The following is a 23,709-nucleotide window of genomic DNA, read 5'->3' as shown; positions in this document are numbered from 1 at the left end:
TTCTAAAATCCTGGATGTAGACCTGAACTAACTTTACATAAGTATCTGGCATATAAACCTAAAAAAGTTAGTGCCTAAGGTGTCATATGGTATGACTTGAAAATTAGTGTATATAAAATGAAAATGGGGTATGCTTTACCTTAAGTCTATGTATGGGAACAATAACACAGCACAGTGTAATAATATTGCAGGAATGTTGCAGCGACTAAAATAACATCCAGCTGGTCTTACAAGGCGATCAGTGATTGGCACTGATTTTTCCACCGCTGCTCTCCCAGCACTTGATAAAACTTGATAAAGCCAGCAGACGGTGCATCCCACCCTTCACCCCACCCTAAACCCCTCCCTCCATCCCTCCTCCCTCACGCGGAGATGGGGAGAGAAGTTTGCCTGCGGCGCAGTCCACTCAACATTTACCGTGTTTCATTTGGGGAACAGCAACAAGAGCCTCCGGAGAAGCTTTCCAGGGAATGCTGAGGAATATCTGACAGTACATACGACACCACTCACTGCTCACTTTTTCCCCTCTTTAAAAAAAAAAAGAAAAAAATCTTTACTTATCATTGATGTCGCCAAAGTAGTGGGAAGCTCGGGTCAGTAGGACAGCGGCCGCACGCGGACTGTTGTCTGTCGGAGGGTGCTTTTTTAAACATTTGGGTCCCGGCTGGAGAGCGAAACAGAAAGACGAAGAGGACAAGCAGAGGAAGAGACAGTCCGAGTGAAAGTGAGAAAAGAGTCCGGCTCAGAATGAATAACAACAAAATCGAGAAGGAAAACGAGCAGAGTGAATTCACCAACCACGAAGAGGAGGTACGTAGCCGCGCGCGAGCACCTACCTGCTGGTTTAATGTAATAGGTCGGTCCATGACCCGTAACGATACCTTCAGAAAGCCATGCTAATGCTAAGAGCTTCGTTTTACCACCACACCTTAGCTCCTATAGTGTTATTATATAATTATTATAATGTGTGAAAGAAAGTCCGAGTTTTAGCTTGTAAAAGTTGCAACTGTTTAATTATTAGACCTCCTGCATGGTGCTCATAACATGTATTATCTGCTTTTCCCTGTGTCACAACACTGTGCACCTGTCATATATATATTTTCCTCATTTTTTTTAGACATATACCACCTTTAATGCCACATTACTCATACTGCATATATATATTTATTTTTTAAGCCCTATATAGTAAAGTACATCAAATACCCAACACACACCCATGTGAAAGTGAGGAACAAGGCAGGACTTGATAATTGATGAATCACTAATAAGCACTTCCTGACTAACTCTGGACTATATTGTAGGTTAGATAATGATAACCTGACAACAGAGTGAAGTGTTGCCAGTCTCTGGCTTACTGTACCATGAAGCCAGACTTCACACAAAACTGAAAAGCAGTAGTAAAGGGAATTCAGAGCCGGGGAGCGAATTAGTTTTCACTGAAGCTGAGGGAGCAATTGAAGTTCAAACAACTGCTGCTGCAACATGTACGCAATAACTCTTTGTAACCCAGACCCCACTGCAGTACAGTCAAGCAAGAGTAGCCTCTCTAGCAGATATGACTTTAATTACATCTTAACACACCAGAATAATGTTTTTTTGTGAGGTAATTCATTTACTCTCTGGTGAAAATGTATTGTCTCTCCAACATGCTGGATAAAAGCCCACTTTCTTCCTCTTGTCCTCTGTAAACATTGCACAATCTCCATCCGTAATATCGCCTTCTCTGCAAATAAGTTTGTAGTGGTGCTCTTTGCATGGGGTGATTTTCCTTGGCACGGGAGTATCTCAGCTCAGACGACAGACTTGTTGTTTCAGAGCTCCGCGCATCCGCAGCCAAGTGATGTAAGAAAGGTATATCGGATTATATCAGATATTTCTCTTGGAGCAATTTGATTAAGGCTCAGTGTACTGCTCGTCACTTTGTAACTGAATAGCCAAACAGTCTGATGTAATTCCATATTTGGTCCACTGCTGAGGTTACTATGGATGCGGGGAGTTACTGGAGCACCACGCAGACGAGGTACAGAGGGCTCACTTCTTGGAAGCTGGATGGGGAGTTTCAGTTTATTCACCTTGTGACCTTATGTGCTCAATACGGTGCTGCTGTGGTTGTGTTTCAGAGCCTTTGTATGCACCAGTACATGACCCTAGGGCTGAAACTAATGATTAGCGTCAACATTAACAAATAATCTATTCATTATTTTGTCAGTCAGTTGAAAAACATTTTATCTATAAAAGGCTGGAAAATATGCTGGTCATAAGTTCTCAGAGCAACACTAAAAAATGAAAAGATAATTGATTAAGAGTCTTATAAAATAGAAAAAAAAGCAAGTTCTTGCATATCAGAAGGTGGAACCAACATTTAGCCTATAAACACTTTATTAGGGGTGGAATCACCAGAAGATCCACGATACTTAAGTCACGATATAATATTACTGCAATTTTGAATATGTTATAATATGCTGAGTATTGCAATAAAATATATTGCGATACATTATAAATTATTACCTTTATTCAACTGTAAATTATGTCCCCAAAGAAAAACTTTGTCAACATCTGATAAAGTTTTCAGTCTGTTCATCTTACATCAGCCACTTTTTTGCAGCAGCAAAATGTGTACTGAAAAAGCAATTGATTATACTATTCTAGCAGGCTACTTAAAGTTTAATATTTATTTGTAATATTAATAATTTATATAATAAAAAAATCCGATACTTGGCACTGTGTGGCGATATGATATTGCCACGCAAGAATATTACGATACTATGCTGTATCGATTCCCCTACACCCCTACAATTTATAGTGATTATTTTCAGTTAATCAGTTATTAGAAATAAATAAATAAATAAATGTTTCAACACAACACAACTTATCGTCTTTGTTTCAGCTGGAAAATGGGATAGTTTCTTGTCATTTTTAACAACAAACATTACAAAAAATATATATTCTTTTTTAGTTATCAGCTCATACATTGCTCATTAGCTGAAACAATTTGTCCGTTAATCAGTCAGTTGATAGTCGTAAAATTATCTGTCAACTCTCAACTATTCTGAAAATCTATTTAACATTTCGGTCATGTTTTCTCACATTTGATACACCAAACAATTTATTGCATGATCCTGAGAAGGATTAATCACTAATAATTAGACAAGAATAATAAAGAATAATTATTAGTTGCTCTCCGAAAAGGCTTGTCACGATAACTACTTTTGGTGGATGATATATCGTCCCAGAAATAATTGCGATAAACGATGCTATTGTCATTTTAAGACCATTTTATGCCACTGATGTACTGGTAATATAATAGCATAATAATGCAAGTACACCCTTTTAAAGAGCAATGAACTTTTAATTCTAAAAAATATTCATACATTAAATTAAATTAAATATCCTAAATAAATAAAATATAAATAAATGACAGCAAAACATGTCTCAGCATATATTTTTTTTTTGTCTGTTCATTCAGGTCTTCAAATGTTCTGGTGTCTCGTTGGCTAAAATGGTGACATTCTTAAGTAAACAATTAGCATGTAAACACAAGGGCAACATCGTACGATACAAGACCTTGATAATTTTTGCTGAACTCTATAAGTCGATAGCGTATTTTTCATGACAGTACTAGACGAGAGTCCCACTAAAACAAGTTTGTAATTCTGTGACGTCCACGTGCAGGGGGACCAGACGAGAGTCGTCTCTTGCATTGTGTAAAAGGCAGACGGAGAGACAGAGAGAGTAATGGCCAGAGGAATCTAATGGTTGTGGAAATGTTTGGAAGCCATCCAGACCGGCAGGGACTTAAATTTACTTGGGTGAATTAACGTAAGGGTAGACAGCACCACTTTATCTTTTGTGTAATGATGTGTGTTGCATGCAGGGGAGCAGCGTGTTCTGGGCATCCTGTACCACACACACACTCACACATACATACAGGCATGATTCATGAGTTTGTGGTCAGAGAAGTAGAGTTGAATCTAAGTATGATAAACACTGTTTTAGGGATGATCATGTGACTACTTTGACATTTTCACCTGTTGTGTTTGAGTTTTTTGACACTTCTCCCATCCCGATCTGCACAGAGACACTCACAAAGTTCACAAAAGCACTGAATGTAACAGCTTTGTGCTTAACAACACTAAAGTAACCATAAACTATGACCTTATGAGAGCCAAAGTTTAACAGCCTCTCTGGTATGACTCTCACATGCTGAACAACAGTGGCATTCCCCCCCTCTTGCGCGGTGTAGTATGCGACTCAATGGATCACTGATTCGCACCAGTAAAGCGCCGTAGCGAGCCTGGCTTCTCATGCCTGCTTCATTGCTCAACCTCGCACGCCATCATCACTGTACACCAAAGCTTGATGATGCTTAATGTTTATCTACTGTGGACCAGTGCTCACCAAACATGGTCTTGTTACAGACAAGGTATGCAGGTTTCAGCATCTAATCTGGTGGGCTGGTTTGATAAGCTGTATTATCAGGTGTTCTGGATGCTTTCACAAACTGTGGCACTCGACGGCCGGCCATCAACGCAGTGGAGGTGACATGCCGTCTCCTACATGGTGAATGTCAGAGATATGTGTCCACCAGCTGTGGTTTCCAGGCCTTGTATGGACAAGAGAGCTGGAGGGGATTAGATTTGACTAAAAAGTGAGATCGTTCCATCAGAGCGTTTTTGTGAATGTTTTGTCCATTCTTAGTTGTGAAGAAAGTGAATGGAAGAATATTCATAGTGACTGTGGTGAAGTGACGAATGCCAGACGTGTTCTTGTTATCAGGAGGGTAACATATTGTGACAGAATGCATGCAGTCAGTGATGGATCTTACTTTTTTGGGGGGCATTCAAAACAAATTACAACATAAGGTTACAATAATCCAAAGGTCTGTATTCCTGGCAATGCACTTCAACTGAATATTTTCATCAGTGACTTATAATAACAGTCAGAACATACTAGAGCAGTGAAGTTTATTGTGGAGTGGAGTGGAGTGGTGGATGACAAAATCCATACAGCATAGTATCGCAATATTTTGCATGGCAGTATTGTATCGATTCACGGACACCAAGTATCAATTATTTATCAATAAATAATAAATAAAGTAATAATTTTACATAAATTATTGATATTAGAAATGCAAATGAAACTTTTGGTAGCCTACTAGAATAATAACATCAATTGCTTTTTCAGTCCACTAGGTACATTTTGCTGCAAGAAAATTTTTGAAACGTAAAACTTCACCTTAATAGATAAAACAGATGTTGACAAAATTTTCTTTTAGGACAAAATCTTGCAGTTAAAAAAAAATGTTAATGAAAATCACAATCACAATTCACAATTCTCAGCATATTGTAAAATGTTTGAAATCGTAATAATATTGTATCGTGATTTAATTATCGTGATAATATCGTATCATGGAGAGCATTGGAGCAAAAAATTATTAGTTTTTATATTTTAAATTATTATTAAAAAAACATTCAATTAAAGGCAAAAGCCTTCTGAGGCATAGCACAAAAAAAGAAAAAGAAAAAAGAAAACAAGAAAATGAAATGTGCAAAATTGCACATATCGTATTTTTTTGTTTGTTAGCTGAGGTTTTTATTTGTGTTGATTTCTCATTAGCTCATGTTCTTGCCTGTAATAAATATAATAAATATGAAAGGTAATAATAAAACTTTTTTCTTAGGAGGGTGGGTGGGTGGTGGGGTGTATCCTAGGGTGCTAAATCTGCTAGGTCCAGCACTGCATGCAGCCCACTCCACCTGAAGTTAATAAAAATACTTTATTTACTTGTGTTAGTGATTTGATCAATTAATCAATTATCTGATTAATATAAACTTAATCTGCAGCTTTATAGATAATAAATAAACCGCTTGCTAATTTTTCAAGCAGAAATACCAAACATTGCCCAGTTCCAACTTGTAAAATGTGAGGATTTGCAAATTTTTTTTTTTTTTTTTTGATGTTTTATAAGTAATTGAAAATCTTTGGCTCGTAGATAAGTGGTCTGAAAAAACAAATTAAAGACGTCACCTTGGGCTTTAGGCAATTTCTCTGTTTTATAAGAACAAACAATTAATCAAGCACATAATCCGCAGATTAATCAATAATGACAATATTCATTAGTGGCAGCCCCGGTTTTAATTATTTAGCATTTAATCATTTAAGTCATTTATCAAGCAAAGAGTGGCACAGCTTTGCTCCTTCCAGGTTGATCGCTATTGAAAATAATCATTTATTTATATCTGATTATTCTTAGGCCTGTGTTGTGTGAATGGAGAGTACACAGTGAAGAGATGGAATAACGGTGCGGTGCAGGTTGTGGGTGCGTGGAATGCATCACAGCTAACCAAGTCACCCGACTAAGCTTGACCTTTAACCTCCTTGCTTTCAATTCGCCTCAAGCTAACTCGTGTTTATTTAAGACCTGCCCAGCCTCCTCAACCTTGGAGGTTCACCGTGAAACCGCACCTGATTTGTAACAAATGAGTGAACACGGATTATCCACACTTTTATTGTTTCCTCTGCGGGAAGTTCTACTCAAAATCACGTTCATGCTCATATTAAAAACTGTCTCTCCTGGATGTGACAGTCAAACACAGCAGGAGCTCGAACCCCGAGAGCTATCTGTTGATTCTAGTTCCTGGCTGACCATAAACATGTAAGTGGATCTTTACAAGCGCCCAAAGAGAAACAGAATATCACTCAAGCAGAGTTCAGCAAATGCTCCGAATCTCCCTGGGGTGTAATTGGATTGTGCTTGGCCTGCTTTTGGGTATCCACCAGGTCCTCTTCAAATAGCAGGTCATGTGGCCAGCGTGACCTTTTCCATGAGGAGACGTAGGTGGGGAGCCGTGCTGCTGGAGAAGCACGGCGAAGCGGAGGGAGGCCACGCCGGCCTGTAGCACAGTGGTGTGGACATGTGTGTGGTCCGTACTCATGCGTGGATCTATGAAAAGGGCACGCAGATATGTTAATGCTCTGTGACATGAAACGCTATCAGAGGGGAGCTTAGAGGGGAAAGTGGCCATGATAGGGCAACGGGGAAAACATACAAAGAATCGCATGGATTGTTGAAGACAATATAAGCAGAGATTTACTGTAGATTAACTCTAAAATTGAATAGTTAAAAAACAGCATGAAATCTAAGTTAACACACACGATAAAAAGCCCTCACAGAGGCTGAGTCAGACAGTAAAACCCTGCTCCATCTACCCGTCTGATAGGTAGGAGTTTATTTATAAAAGCGCAGGGGGAATTGTCATCTTATCTTAGCCATTTGTCAGCTGTGCGACAAGAGGTATTTGAAAAGACAACAACAAGGCTTAGCGTCAGGAACGGCTGGCAAAGGATCCTGCTGAACTGATGTGAGACAAAAAGGAAAAAGAGACAGAGAGATAAAGAATTGCACTACACATTTAAATTTATGTAGCTATATATAAACTATTAAAACTGACCGAGAGCGAGGAGTGAAGTCTCTCATATGGTGCCGTTTTTCCCTTAAAAGGGCTTAGTTGTCAACTTTGAGTTTGCTTTGTAATTAATGATACACTACACCAGGGAAGGAAGTGTGAGCATGTGCCTAGACAGCGTCAGCCATCTTGTCTTGCTTTGTCATACTGTATTTATGTGTTTGTTCTGTCACCTCCACTTAATATTGCTTACTCACATGCTATAATTATCCACCTTACAGTATACGCTGTCTCTCCTCTGAACTCTCCTTCGCACTCCTTTCATGCTCTGCACACTTTTTCAGTCAATAATTTTCTAATTCATCTATTTTTCTTCTCTAACCTCCCTCCCCATACATCCTCCTCCTTCTCTCCTGCTCCCCTTTCTACACTTTTATCTCCCTTCCTCTCCGTTTCCTTGCCTCCTTCCTTTCGTCCGTCCCACCCTTTTTCTTCCCTCTCTTTATCTTGTTCTCTCGCCATTTCCTCCCTTTTTCCCTCCAACCGTGGTACTGTTTATAATTTGCCACTCTTCTTCTCCTCTTTTCCTACCACTCCCTCCTTTTTCATCCTGCTCGCGCCCAGTTTAGTCCCAGGAGACGAACTCCTTATCCCTTATCGCCCCATACGTTGAAAGCATGACCCTGAGACCTCTGAACAGAAGGACCTTTTATGGTCATGGGAAGAGCCCTAAAGACATGAGCGAGCCAGGCAGAACGGTAACAAGGAGAAACTTTTCTGCCCAACCAGCCAGACTGTGTGCCAACGGCCTTTTGGCAGAGGTCAGACTGCTCAAGTTTGGCTCAAAAAGATAGGATCAGGTGGAAGTTGGAAACTAGAAAAGTCGGTGGTTAGGTCCTCGATGGCTTAACCCATTAAATGCTAACTGATGCTAACTTCTTTTGCTATCCATTTTAGGCTTAATGGTATACTTTTCTAGGAAAAGAAGATAAACCTTCTCTCTTTTCAGTTCACTTCACAGAAAACTAAAAAGCACCACTTCTTTTTCAGTGTAACTGTTGATAGACAAAAAAATGAATTACTGCTCATTTAAACCATTTTCAAGCTAAAATCCCCACAAGTAAAATACAATCAAGCAAGGACCATGTAATTTTTGTGGAACAGTGGTCATAAGTGACAATAATGGGATAAAATGCTAAAACATAATGTAACAGTTAAATAAAGTAAGCAAACATTAGCCAACATTATGCCTTTTTCCACAGTTTTATTTTGTGTATGTATTACCTTAGAGTATATGGAGTACGCCGCTAGTGCGCTTTATAAGCATTAACAATGGCATAACGTGGCAGTAACAATCAGTTATCGTCCCTGTTATATGGTGGCTGATTGCATCCTCTGCTCACATGGTAAGGAGCTCCCAGACCTCATTGTTTTCCCAATTTGCGGACATTTTTGGCCACTATTTTTCTTTGAGCTAGCCACTAACTGCAAGCAGCTGCTTTATAAATCTCCTGCATAACACATCGTCAAAATGTCACACTAGTGTCACCAATGATCCTGTTCTGCCAGCTGTTCCGTTTAAACAGACATCGTTTTGGTGCTGTTACTACCTACGTTCCCAGCTCAGAGCCAAGACAACTCTGTCCCCCCATTCCACGATAGTATCTTTTATACAGAATAGTGAGGTGAGTAAATTCCACCTTGAGTAGGCAGTGTAAAAAGTGGCTTATATATTAGACAGCTAGCATGCTGCCAATGTTAGCTAGCTAAAAATGCTGTCAAAATTTTCACTTAGAAAAACTGTATAAAGCTGTATTATATTTGTCAGTCTGTTAGCGTATTTGTTTTTATGCTAACGTCCTGTTGTACAGTGTGTAGCCTACAGTCTGTCCGAAATCTGCTGCAAAAGTTGCAGACAGAAAAAAAAAACGTAACAAGAAACAAACACATCAGAACTCATGGAGGTTCTCATAGAAATGAATGGACATGCAGTTGACTTCCAGATGTACAAGGTGTTAACCATCATAAGCTGATTTTTTTTCTGTTTAGTAAATATATTTGTAAATTGACTTCATTTAGGATTTGGGACTTTGGTTGGAGAGTAAAACATTACCTTGGGCTTTGAGAAATTGCGTTGGGTATTAGCCTATTCAGAGGTGGGAGTAAGTCACACATACAAGTCTCAAGTCTTGACCTCCAAGTCTCAAGCAAGTCCCAAGTTACTGTGTTGCACTGTTGCCTACTCCTCAGTAAGAAAAGTAGCTATTGGCTGTCCTAAAAGTCACTAGAAGTCGCTAAATGACATCATCGCCTAATTTGCATAATTGTCCATATGCATGTAATTGTAATGGCTGCTGTAGGAGAGAGGAATAACGTCGTGGGAGAGACAAAAATTGAGTGAAAAAACACCCTGAATATGTTTAGAACTACAAATGAACCTTCTTTCAGTGATTTATATTAGACAAAGAAAATTTTACATTTACATCCTGCCCTGACTGTAAACCAGGTCGGGATCAGAGCAATAGATCAGCCAGCGGCAGTTCTGCGCATGCGCGATTCACTTGCAGTCTGGACGTGGAGGGGTTAACGTCTCCTGCTCTGACTGCTGCTGGGAGGGAGGACTGGGCCGTCTGTGAGTGATTTGGGGCGAGAGAGGAGCCCATGGTAGCATCCGCTGCCCGTTGAGAAGAATAAGAAGATACGTGCTCTCACAACAGAGTCTCCAGAAGTCTTCAATAACATCAGAAAAAGTCGCTAGATTTGTCACTTCGCTTTTTTGAAAAAGAGTCGCTAGAGGGGTCTGAAAAGTCGCTAAATATAGCGACAAAGTCGCTAAGTTGGCAACACTGCTGTGTTGAGAATCAAGCAAGTCGAGTCCCCGCCATAAGTCAAGCAAGTGATAAGTCAAGTCATATAAAATTCAGATGATGTGCAAGAGTTTCCTTCGACCAGCCAATAAGCTGATAACTTAGCTATAAAGACATACCTTTTCATTCACGCACCTCTTTGTCTGGGTTTTGTCGTGATGGATGAAGTTGGATGTTCTGGATCCTGTCACAGATTTTTGAGCTGCAGAGCTTGCATACCACTGCTCTCCTCTTCCTATCGTCACTGACAACATAATCCGTGATTCCAAATGTATTATTTTTGAGCAAGTTCCCCCCTAATGTCTGCCTTGTGTGTTGGCCTCTGCTGGATTGCCGCATCGTTGTAGGTTGCCAGGTTTGTGCACAGTACACTAGAAATCACCCAATCATGTTTCTAAAACAGAATGTATGTTCTCTATATCAAGAAAAATGCAAATATTTTGTAAAAAATAGTTAAGTCCTTTTGAGTAGTCTAAAATCAAAATCAAGTCTCAAGTCAAGAACACTGAATCAAAGTCAATTCTAGTCTTTTATCAGTGTTAGTCAAGCAAGTCCCCCTTCCTCAAATTTGCAACTGACTTGAATAAAGTCATGTAATTAAAACACAAATCCATTAAAAAGAATAAAGTGATGAAAGAGCTAAACACAGGATCTTAAATAGCTGTTACTGATAAACACAAAGGAACAGGTGTACGGTTACATAAAGGGAACACATTAGCAGTAGGCTTACATTGCTTCATGGAGACACAGAGGATGACTGAGTACCCACTGTTGTTTTTGTCTCCACTTGCACCAGACACTTTAACCCTCTGCCCACCCAACCTCAAAGCCAAACAGTTAAAGGTGTACACTTGGGCAGGCGGCAACAAAGGGAGTCCAGAAAAGGCAGACGCAGACTTGGCCGATTAGTTCACGTTAATGAGCGCCTTGGAATGTTAAGTCCATTCACGGAGACGCATCAGATAAGAGAGAGAAAGGAGAGAGCAAACTAGTTTGAAAGATTTTGATAAACTCTAATCCGACAGCCAAGGAGTCAAACTGACGTGTAGCTGACAATCTGTGAAAGGGTCGCTCTTCTCTTCCACACGCCACCCAAATGACACCTCAAGGCCTTTTCGCTGAGGTCAGAAGTGGTCGATACGACTGAAAGCGCAAATCTGTGTCATTAAGAGAGAGTATTCTTTTCCAGGTTAGATTCAAAACAAGGGAAACTGTTACTGAGAGGGGAAGGAAAGAGCAGGAGAAGGAAAAACTCAGTGAAGTGGGCGCTTACTTGCTTTTCCTAGGTCATTTGTTTTAAATGTCTTTTAAAGGTTAACCTGTTGGAACATTTACAGGCCCTTACTGAGCTGTAACTGGTGGTCAGACGATCTTGTGGGAGTAGGAGAGGGAGAGAAACACAGGGTTTCTAAGCAGTATGAAGAATTGGATTTTAGTTATTACCAGATCTGGATAAGTATTTAAAAAAGAAAAGAAAATATTTGTGTTTCCAGAATATTGTGTTTATCTAAAATAAAAAATTCAGAATTTCTAAAAAAATTGATCTTGTGTTTCATCGTTAGAAGTAGACAGTCAGCACAAGAGATGGGGCCAGAGTGATCTTGATGTCGTCGAAAGCATGTAAGCAGTACGACATGTAACTGAATGCACGCTCCTACGCAGAGCTGCCTCTACACCTGTATGCCACAGCCTGCAAAATAGCTCCTCCAGAACCAAACCAAGACATCTGCAACCAAATTAGTTTGAAAAAAAAAATGCAGCCATATCTCTGAACTGAATATACAGTTTGTACATAGCATTACATATAACCAAACATTAAGCTTGTCTGACTATTAAGGAGTTATGCATTGATGTACCGTAAAACTTCAATTAAACGCCCAGTCCCTTTTACTAGTCTGGTGTGATTACGCATTTTGAAAAATAAACGCCTGTCTCAATTAGACGCCTGGTCTGGGTGCCAAGTAGTTAATTTTTTTATTGAAATTCTTTGGATGTATAAAGTCAGGTTGTTGGCTACCACAAATTATGTTTCTGTTCCCCGATTACCCTGTAAGTTATTCATAATCCTTTAGTCTGTAAGGGTAAAGTGGTGTTTTGTCAGTATGCCAGGTGCTGTAATCCTCGAGTGCCGGAACTCTCTCTCTCTTGGATGCTCTGTCTGTTGGAGCTAGATCAAATGAATTATTCATAATTGATATATTATCTGAAACCTTTTTTTTTTTTCTTTTTAATATACAATTTGATTGTATTTCCTGAGCTTTGCTGAGCAACAGTTTTATGTGAAAGGAATATAGGCCTTTTGATCTCAGTGATTTAAGCAAATAATAGCCCAGGCTACTATTAGAAGTTTTACGGTAGTTATCAGAAAAATAAACAGATTTTTTCCGTGTATGGAAACCTTTATGGATGCATTCATCTTCGTTTCCATGGACACGGTAAATAAACAAGGTTCCAAAGACATTAACGCATTATTCTTTGTGTGGGAAAATAATACCAGTATAGGTAGCAACGTTTAGTTTGATTCCTCTTTGGGCAGAGATGAACTTGCCTTGGTTTGATGTTTGATTCGTACAATGCTCACACCTAACTGACAGCATAAGTCGATTTTCACTGACTTCAAAAATGACTTATATGACCAGCCCCAAAACAACGTGCATTTTTATGGTTGCAGTTTCAAATGCGTCCTTAACGTCATGAAACAGTCGCAGTTAAGCGCCAGAACTTTCTGGTTCAGGTTTAGGCAACAAAACTATTTGGTTCGGTTTCAGAAAAACCATCATGGTTTGACAATTTAATAAGTACTTTTGTCACTAATCTAACGTCACATGTCACGTCCCATATCTCACTAGCGTAGCATGCTACACATACTAGCATACTAAGCTACGTTGATATTAAAAGAAGTCCATGTTAACTTAAATATCTGCCACCCCTCCCGCCCACCCTATAAGATACTTTGTGGCACTTTATGGTACGTCACCTCACTTGTTCCTTTGCTCCTTTTTATAGTTACCACCCCCATTGAAGGGCGTCACCTTACAATAAACATAAGTACGAGTCATAACAAGCTGCTTGCACAGTCAACTTATGTGGTTGTTTTTTCGGTTAGAGCAGGCTGGATTTGTATGAGCTATAGTACCTACCTGCAGTCTTCTGGCAAATAATAGCAGACAAAGTCATAATGTAACATACGTATTAACAGTTGGATTTTCAGGAAATTAGTCTGGAAAAGTACTGAAATGAAATGGAAATTGTGAAGAAACCCTGAAAACAAAGAAACTCTCCTCTTAAAGTTAAGTCCTGGTATTTGGAGTGTGCTCAACCTCACAGCTGACCCCTGACCTACACAAATAACCTGCGCCTAACCTGTGACTTGTGACCCCAAATGTGAAACTTGACCCGTTGAACCCTGCCGATTAACAGACAAACTGAGCCATCCATTTATGGTCGTTTGACACCTCTCTGCCCTGCGGTGTCTCACTCCTCACATCCTCCAGAAGATGAAGGGGGTAAAAAAAAAACTTGTGAGGGTGATGGAGAGCGATGTCAACACTGAGCAGTGACAACTCTGATAGCAACCGAGTGTGGGAGCCTGTCAGATAGACTGTTTTTAATAACGCGGCGCTCAACTGATGCAAGAAAACTCAACTTGCCCTGAGCTCATGCAGGCTTATGGGTAGACTTTGATTTTAGCTCGGCCACAGCGAACCAAGACTTGTGTGTGGATTTGAAAGCAACCAGTGTGGGTTTGCAGCGAGAGATTTTATCTGGGCTTTGATTTCATATGCAGGTGATCACAACATTGTTGCACACACACTACAATAGGCTACTGTACCCTCTCTTTCAAGGCTTCAAGGTTAGAGCTGTGTCCTGCCACATCTGGCGCAAAGGACCTGTATCTATTAACTTGGCTGCACACACACACACACACACACACACACACAGGGAGGGAGAAAGAAACACATAGTAATCATCTCACATCGCACCAAGGTCATGTCCCTCATTTCAGCCGGAATGAACGGTCAAAAAAGCACTCAATTAAAGTCGGAGCAAATATCTGAGAAAGTCACGCGGTGCGCCAGAGTGTAATGAGGCATTTCAGGCAATAGGTGTAACACGTTTTATAAGTCCACAGCGCACGCTGAATAGAAATGACACATGAATAAGTGGCGAGGCCATTTAATTAGACAAATCAAGCAGCTTTTATAATGGCTGACAAATTGCTGTCTGTGCTGAGGAAAATTTAAAATACTTTAATGCAAGTTTTGAATGGTTTTCCAGTCAGTTATTGTTCCAGCCAGCAAGCAGTTGTGGTATCAGTTTTGGCTTTGTTAATTAAAGCTTCATGACATTTATTAGTGGAAGGTCAGGGCCTAAGTAAGCTTAGAATTGTTATTAGTAAAACCAGGAAAAACACAATTGAGCTAAATTCATCATCTTTTGTAATTTTGTTTCTCAGTCTGGCTCATTTAGAGGATAATTTTGATTTATTACAAATTGGATCTTATTTTTCTGGGTTTAACCATTTTTTTCTACTGGTTGTAAAGACCAAATCACAATGTTTGTACAATAACTTTCTGATTAGAAAACCCCCATTCATGTACATTAATTAGTCTGTAGCCACCTATAAAAAGGTCCACCTAAAGAAAAAATCACTGCAAGTTAAAGTGTATGCTATTTTTAGAATATTATGACATTTACCTTGCCATCAGACAGCCCTTTCCGACAGGGACCTGAAGCCCTTATCTTTAAGCCACCAGACTTCACTGACAAAAACAGTAATTTTACTTTGCAGAACACAGGAGTTTCTGGTTTATCGCTGTCTCGATTGGTTAGTGTGCAAGGTAAATAATATATAGTACACCTAAACTGAATTTTTTTGTTTTGTTTTTTAGGTGGTTAAAATATGTTTTGCGGCCCCTGTCCAGAGTAGTACAGTACATATAATAAGCACAGCAGAAAGATCAAGGATGGATTGGACCACCGTGTTTAACGAAATATCTATAAACAGTACATTTAGGGGCTGAAAATTACAACAGAAATATACGAGTTAGCAAACTTTGCGTATTTCCGCACTTAAAATCAATCACCAGTTGTCTAGCCGGAAGTGATTATTGTTGTTAGCTCGACGTCACAGTAATTCTATTTATACTCCCAAAGTTAATTGCTAAGAACACAAGTAGTCTTACAATCAGACTGGTTTCTTGCTGAAAAAGTTAGCCGAACTTATTTAAAGGGATAGATAAAAAATAAACTAAATTAATACACCATCAAATGACTCCAAAACGCTTTTGTGGACAACTTGTAGCTTACACATTCACCACGCTATGAAATAATAATGTAATATTACGAGACAGAGTTGTTTTGAAGCCAAATGCACAGCCTGAACTTCATTCCAGACATACAGTACTTGCTGGGCGGAGTGATTTCAAACAGCGTATGTTTAGTATTTGCTTCATGTGTCGTAATGTTACTTAATTATACATTATTATTTCATAGCGTGGGGAATGCGCAAGCCATGTGTTTTCCACTAGAGCGTTTTGGAGTCATTTGATGGTGTATTTGATTAGTTTTGAGGGAGAGAGGGGGCCGTACCGTTCACCTCCATTTTGTGCGCTGAGCAGTGGGCAGCTCTGCCCCACTGATCTCAGAACAGCAGGCACTGACAATTAAAGGTAATGTACTTACTCATATGACAATAGGGATTACGGCAATAGGCGAATTTGCCAAAATGTCGAACTATCCCTTTAAGGGTGAAACTACAGTAAAATTAATACGCAGTTGTTGATTGTAAACATCCAGACTGACTTGTTGGTACAAATTTGACCTAGGCTACTGTACTTGTTAAAGGATTGTTGCACTTTGGTTTTACTTCCAAATTAGGTAGTTTGGATAACGTGGGTAAACCGCTGGCTGATTGGGCCAGATTTGGGCTCTGGGAAATAATGATGACATTTTTCCTAATTATCTGAAATTCAATTGACAAAATGATCAATTGAGAAAATAAAGAAGATGAATTGATGATGACAATAATTGTTAACAGCCTGAGTTCCCAGCTCCCAGAAAGTACTTTCGTGAGGACAAAGGTATCACAACATGTAGAAAAAAAGAAGGGCAGTTTTCTATGATATGCAAATCTGCAAGTGAAACCATGTCAGTCTGGTTCACCATGACGACTGCTTTCTGCATGAAATTTTACCCTCTATGTGTGTATGTCACACCAGAGGATTGCTGGTACCCATGAATGTGGATTTTGATATGGAGTCATTATATTTCTACAATTGGCTGTGTTTTGTCACTACTGAACTTTACTACCATCTACTGGATTTTAAGATGCATGGCATTTTTCCCGCTAAGGCCAAATGCCCTATCCTGCAATATTAATGAAAGCGAAAAATAATTTGTGTATCCACATAGTGACTCAGTTTCACTTCAAAATTTGATGGGTTCTTGCCATTCCACCCCTTCCACCAAGTTTCGTGAAAATCAGGCCAATAGTTTTTTTCCGTAATCCTACTGACACAAAGATAAACAAGCAAACCAAAGAGAAAACATAACATCGTCAAAAACAATCTAAAAATAAGATCCAAGTTGTGATAAACCCCTCACCCCTCCTTCTCTAGCGAATCTTCAAGGTGCAGTGATAAAGTATCAATAAGGTAATGACCTCATCCAGTGCTTGTGGAGTCGGGGATCTCTGATTTGAGGTGCATTGATCCCCTGGGACTTGCTGCAGAAGTGGCCTTAATAGGATGTGATGTTTTTGGCCTGGGGCTCCACTCTCTGCTGTTCTTCGCTAAGGCGTTGCCAGGGAACTGCACTGGTACGCCGGCTGTGAAGTACTCAGCTGGCTTGTGGTAGGTAGGGGCTGCTGTTTTTGATCGGGGCCTGCCTTCGTGTTGGTGTGTGAGCATGCCATAAATGGTCAATGATTCAAAAGGCCTGTACCAGGCCACTCAGCACTATGGAAATGCAGGTATGTGACTCACGAGGAACCAATAAAACAATGCTTCTAAAACCCAATAAAACAGTGGCAGAGGGTTTATCTGTGCTTTTTACGAATCTGCAGAATCTGCTCAACCCCTGCTATGACCTTCACTTTAGTTTACTACATCATGAAACTTAGATGTTCCACTTTACCTGGTGGCAGCGTGTTAACAACTCCCTGCCTTTTCGAGCTTGTCTCAAAGCAACATAAATAAACACTGATACTGTAATCAACAACAGATGTCTGCAGAAGGGAGCTGTTGACACATTTGTCTGTGAATCATCCCGTATCCAGCGTGTGCAGTCAGCTCCACACCGGACACACGGCGAAAAGATCATATATCACAACAGCTGACGTCAGGAAGTCTCAGGAATGAGGTTCGACACAGCCAAGAATGTCCCATTGTTCTGAGCGTGCAGAGGAGTCATTGTTGTGTGTGTTTGTCTTGACTCGTGCAACATATCCAGCTCTCAAGTGTCTGTTGGCCTCATGACCGACAGGAGTTAAATCAAAGACGGGATCCTTGATAACTTGGCGAATGAGAGTCAGATGACGAGATTTTTTTAATATGTGTGCCAACGTTCTGTTGAAGGTACAATTTGAGGAAATGTTGCAGTCTACATGGTTATCATGTGAAAATATCCCGTATCATTAATCTTATTCTGAAAGTCAGAGCCAACATATCTGGTTTGTAGTGATGCTAGTCATTGTGACTTGGTTGTCCACCCCGAAAACACCTTTATGGATTTTCAGTTTCAGCACAACTTCTGTTTCTGCTGCGCCTTTTACCACCACACTTAGTTTTATCAGCCTGTACTGCTGCCAGTGACTGCCCTTACTTGTGTCTGATTGATACCATCCTGTTCTGACTCTTTGTTCCTATGTAACTCCATAAAAGGAGACCCTCCAGAAGAGTTTATATAAACAGAACTGCCAGAGACAGAGCCCAGTGACGGCCCTGCGGGGATCGGCTTGACTCAGATAAGATAAGATAAGAGCGAAGGTGAGAAAGTCGCAGAGGTGAGATCTTTTGGCAGGATGGCCGGCTTGGCACTCACCGACTCTTGCTCCCCCAGTTGCTAAGCTCCTTTGTTTGTGTGTTGCTCTGTCTTTGGCATCAGCGGTGCGTATCAGGTTACATGTGGGAATGAGGTGTAGTGTTAGTTCAGCAGTTCCTTTGTCCCCCGAGCTGTGAATCTACTATCTAATGAATGTGGGAGCTTTGAATCTACTCTGTGTAATGGCATACCTACGGTTATATTCTAAACTCGGCCTTAAATAGAATCTGAATATTGAATGAATAATTAAATTAGGCATACACATCCAAATCCACTATCACATTATTGATGTGGGCGTGTAGGGTGGAGCTGCTGAAAGTCGGTTTGATGCACACGGTCTGTTGTTTGATTTTGATGTCTCATGTGCACTAAAGCAATTATTTTCTTGTAGCAAGCCAACTTCAATTAGGTGATAATTCCAGGTATGAGGTGCGATTAGTGCCTGTTTATTTAATAGAATGATCCAATAATAATAATTCTGGTATTACAATAATAATTCATTGTCTGCCCCAGTTATCTTAGTACCACTCTATTAGAAAAAGGAGAGGATTTTAAATGTTTCCATTGTTTTATAAAGCTTAGTGCAAAAGCTGTTGCGTTAATAGAAGACAAATGTTGTAGTTTATAGTCAGAAATACCTCTGTTAACAACTCTTTCCCGTACTGACCCATTATTAAGGACAGAGACATCTACAATTTTATGTAAGAAGTAGAGTTTTCCTATTTATTTGCCTCCAAAACGTAACCAGGTCTGCATTCATGAGCTGTGACAGGACGTCTCAGCACCTGCGTCTGGTAGTGCTGCAATGTCTGTGTTTACTAAATGTTGGTGCTTATGTGTCTGCATGTATGTTGAAAGAACTACTGCTGTTCACACAAGCCTTTTTAGACATGGCAGCCGGGTTGCTGATTGTGTTATTTGAGGATTGAGTGAAACAGTGTCTGTGTGCCCATGTTATTATTACCCCATTCAAAGGAACTTTTTACCACTTGCAGTTTAATATATTACTTCTTAAATGGTAACTTTGGTATCTTTCAACCTGGACGCTATTTCCCCATGTTTGTGTGTCTGAGTGACGAATGGGAACAAACATTTTTTAAACTGGTTCAGCCACAAAACAGGCTGCAATGCAATGTTAACGTCAGTTTACATCCACTAAAAGTGCTTGTTTTTTTGCCACTGACGGGCTCAGATTGTTAGTGTCTGACAACATTATGGAAATGATCCCTACAGAGATGGACCTTTTTGTTAAAGAGCAAGATTCTTTTTTTAAAATCAGAAACAGCTCCAAAATCACTACTGACAAACACACCAGACTCCTTTTAAATAAACAGTAAATTTACCATCATGAAACACACTTCATTCAAAGTCGACACACTGTAAAAGGAGACTATTTGTTTTAACTTTTAAAAGTTAGCGTCTGGGCTGGCTTATATTTTTAGATTGACTGAATTTGAGAAGACACGTTGAATTATTATAAAACTACCTCAACTTATCTTCTCAAATTCAGCCAATTTTTGAGGCAGCCAGGACACTAACTTTTTTAACTTAAAACAAAACGGTTGTTTTTACAGTGCAGAAGCAAAATAAAACTCACAGAAACACTCTTTGTTCATCTTTCCACTGTTACCAACTCTGGTTTGGTTTAAATAAACTCTTAATTCCCCCAGTTATATGTGAAAATATGCTGGCTCTGTAAACGCCAAAATTACTGTTTATTTGAATGGAGTCTGGTGGTTTTGCCAATAGCAATTTTGGGTCTGTTTCTGGTTAAAAAAATGGTCTTACTCCTTAACAAAAAGGTCTATCTCTGTAGGGATCCTTATCATAATGTTGTCAGACACTTAGGATAATAATCTGAGCCTGTCAGTGGCAAAAACACTTTAAATGGGCATAAAATGATGGTGTGAACATGCCTCAAGTTGTTACATTGCAGCCTGTTTTGCTGCTGCCAGCTGCAGCGCTCTCTCTCTCAGTGCTGGACCAGTTTCAAAATTGTTGCCTCCAGTCGTTAGGCACAGTAGCACGGGAAAACAGGGTCCAGGTTGAAAAATGCAGGTTAGTCTTTAAAGGAGTAGGAACAGTGATTTTTGGGCTTTAAGAAGATGGTTACCACTCATATCTGTTAAGTATGAAGCTGGAGTAATCAGCGTAGGTTAGCATAAAATCAGAGTGCACACACACACAGAGCGTTAGCTCCCTGTAATTTTCTAGCTCTTTTAAAAAAATGTTCGGTATAAACACCTCTGCTGTCCTCATTAAACACTTGTGTTTGACATTTGAGTGAAGAAATATGTTGCTCAGCTGGACTCTTTACATTTCAGTGCACAGTAAATTTGTAGTGTTTTCTGTACAACATTCTCCTCGTAGTTTCCAAAGCAATGTTTCAAGTTTATCCCTTTTCTCAGCACATAGAGTCCGACAGATGAGTTCACCCCCACCCACCCACCATCAGCTGTCTTGTATCTTTTATGCACCATCTACCTCCTCGTTTTCTCATCTCTCAGGGTTGACATTAAGGTTTTAGGCAACATAACAAATTTAAAAATGTTGGCTTTAGATAGTTGTTTTTAAAATAGAAGTAAATAGAGATTTGCTCACTGAAAATGTGGGTGGCACCGTCTTAAGTTTCCCTTTGACAAACATAAACTTTACCTGCACCTACAGCGATCACGCTGAATTCATTTTCCTCTCTATCAACACACATAATAATAACAACTTCTTTTGCCTGAAAGCCCACTTTGAGTCACTCTCATGTTGCTCCCCGTGTGGTTTTCCACCTTCTCTGACTCAGTGCGGACCGCAACAATTAAATTTTCCTTTAGTCTCTCTTTGCTAACATATACATTGTTATTCCCCAGCAATGCCAGCTCGAGTTGCAAGTTGAAAAGTTCAAATGTAAAACAGAGGCTAGAGCTGCGAGGGAGGATTGCCATAAAACACAGCAGGCCGTAGATTACACAGGAGAATACAATGCACTTACTGTAGAAAGGTGTGTGATAGAGTGTGTGAGTGTGTTTGCAGAGCTGAAAGACATCCCTATCAGTATTTGAAAAGTCTATCTTTAAGCGAGAGAACTATTTAACTCATGTTCAGTGTCCTTTTCCTCATTACCTCATCTGTTACTGTCAGGTATGCAAGGTATCTATTTATAACTGGTGAGGTTAATGAAAAATACATGATCTCTTTCTTGTCTTCCTCAGGTCCGAACGCTATTTGTCAGTGGGCTACCACTGGATATTAAGCCGCGGGAGCTCTATCTCCTGTTCAGACCATTTAAGGTATGTTTGTATGTTTTAAATGGATGGGCTGCAGCTATTCTTAGCAGCTTTTTCTTTCCAGCAGTCAATGGGACCTCCATTAATGGTGATGAAATAAACGGCAATGGAAAAACTCCCGCGAGGTTCAAGTGTCTGTGTTCCTAAAGCCGAGGTTCAATCACATCTTGATCCACGGGAAGCTTGTGTGTGTGTGTGTGTGTGTGTGTGTGTGTGTGTGTGTGTGTGTGTGTGTGTGTGTCTCATGGAAAAATGGCTCGCTGCCTGCAATACAAAAACAAAGCTATTTGCTTCACCTCAGAAACTTCACTTTGTCACAGGCTCAAAGAGTCCTAGAGTTTAGCTCAGGTGACTGCATGTAGATGTTGCAGGCTTTTTGGACCGTTGCCCTAGAATAATGCACTTTAATGGCTCAGCACAGTTAAAGTGAATAATGGCACAATTGCTATGCATCTAATCTCCCTCTTAGATCATGTTCATGGTATGTAGTCTGAATAAATGTGTTATATCATGAGTGTTGAAAGCACTAAATCTAGATTAATCAGGTAAGACACAACAAATGGTCTATATGGTCTTCATAAGAGTTCTTGGACTTGTGAAACATCCTAGCTTAGTCAGTCAGGGTTCCCACAGTCATTGAAAACCTGAAAAGGTCATGGAATTCCACAGTCTCATTTTCCAAGCCTAATCAATGAAATAAATTTTTACAGTAATCTTCTGAGGATAACCTTCCATATAATGTAACAAAACGATTAATTTATTTCCTGAAAGTTTTCCGTCAACACAACATGGCTCTAATGTGAGTCAACTCAGGGCTGCACGATGTATTGTTTCAGCATCGACATTGCGAATATTCGCATCGAAGTACATGCAGTGTCAAGCAAGGCAAATTAACTCAAATAACTTTCAGACCAGTGGTTCCCAACTGGTCCAGCCACGGGGTCCAGACTTCTCCTTAGTCATTAGTTCAGGGTCCACACAGTTTAATACATCCTGGGTCATACTTGTATTTGGCCATGTCTTCTGGCTGTCTCTGTTAAGTAGCTGTCACTCACTCTACAGCAGGAAGGAAAAAAAAAAAAAAGAAAGAAAGCTCTGTGCTGGAAATACACTGTACTTCAGACTAAAGTGTTTTTTACAAACTTGACACATTTCACGTGTCGCATGCAGTCCATTCAGAATCCCACTGGACCATGACCCACCAGTTGGGAACCACTGTTCTAGACGTCACCTGTATATGTGATGTAGTGTAGATGTTATTATGAAATATTTTTGCACAAAATGATACGTATTCGCCAGAAGCTTGGACTGAAGTCACATGACTTGGACAAGAGTCACAAATTTCATGACTCAACTTGACTTACAACACCAAAGACTCGTGACTTCATTGGACTAATGCTTTTTGACTTGACACTACTTGATACTTTCCCCCAAGCCCAAAGATTAAGCGTGTTATTTGAAAAATGTGCCTTGAACTAATTCATTTCCTGAATCAACTAACATTAACACTATTCAGTCACAGCAAGTCGACACTCATTTCCCCACATCCTCTTAGTTTGAACCAATGGACCTTTTTCCCACCAGACATTTTGACTTGTCATCGTAGGAAATGCAAAGTTGAAACTGAAAACATTAACGACAGCTCAGTTCCATTAAGTGTGCCAGTAAGCTATTCCAGTGAGCCAATACCAGGACCTCCCCTAAATGGAATGCAGCCATCATTAATGTTGACTAGTCCATACCCATTGGTAGCTTTGTCACCTTCTACCTATGCCAGTCCTCAATGCCTATGTGCAGTTTCACATAGATTGACCACGTCAGTGAGTAGAAAAACGTGGGACAGACAGAATGACTGACTGACAGAATGACACACTGACAGTTTCTGTGATTATGTACAGCATACCATACCATGACTTAGTCATGCCAAAAATTAGAAAAAAAAACAACGTTCTGCCACAGGGGGAGCCACAGCGATCGGTCGTATTTTAGCCATTTTTAAGCTTTTTTCTGTTGTTATAGTGCCACCCAGTGTGGCGGTCACTCCTAGATAAGAAATTAGCTCTCTAGCGCCCCTATTTTGTTTGATCGGGTCAATAATGGAGGGGTCCCCTCAGA

The 23,709-nt window shown here is 40.0% G+C and overlaps 1 protein-coding gene across 4 annotated transcripts in view; it reads left to right on the top strand.

Annotated features, from left to right (window-relative positions):
• The first annotated feature begins 356 nt into the window (after nt 1-356).
• Nucleotides 357-23,709, top strand: part of LOC126404110 (RNA-binding protein with multiple splicing-like) — a 53,852-nt gene continuing 30,499 nt past the window's right edge. Inside the window, exons 1-2 of one of the 4 annotated variants that reach the window (XM_050067110.1) lie at nt 357-810; nt 21,520-21,597. In XM_050067110.1, coding sequence (XP_049923067.1) covers nt 748-810; nt 21,520-21,597 — 141 coding nt within the window. In that variant the 5' untranslated portion in view covers nt 357-747. The remainder of the gene's footprint in view (nt 811-21,519; nt 21,598-23,709) is intronic. The other 3 variants (XM_050067108.1, XM_050067107.1, XM_050067106.1) reach the window with 3 other exon arrangements.

The sequence above is a fragment of the Epinephelus moara genome, chromosome 17 (genome assembly GCF_006386435.1).
Source record: "Epinephelus moara isolate mb chromosome 17, YSFRI_EMoa_1.0, whole genome shotgun sequence".
Lineage (NCBI taxonomy): Eukaryota > Metazoa > Chordata > Actinopteri > Perciformes > Serranidae > Epinephelus > Epinephelus moara.
The sequence above is the reverse complement of the archived record's forward strand: the minus strand, read 5'-3'. Positions and strand labels throughout refer to the sequence as shown.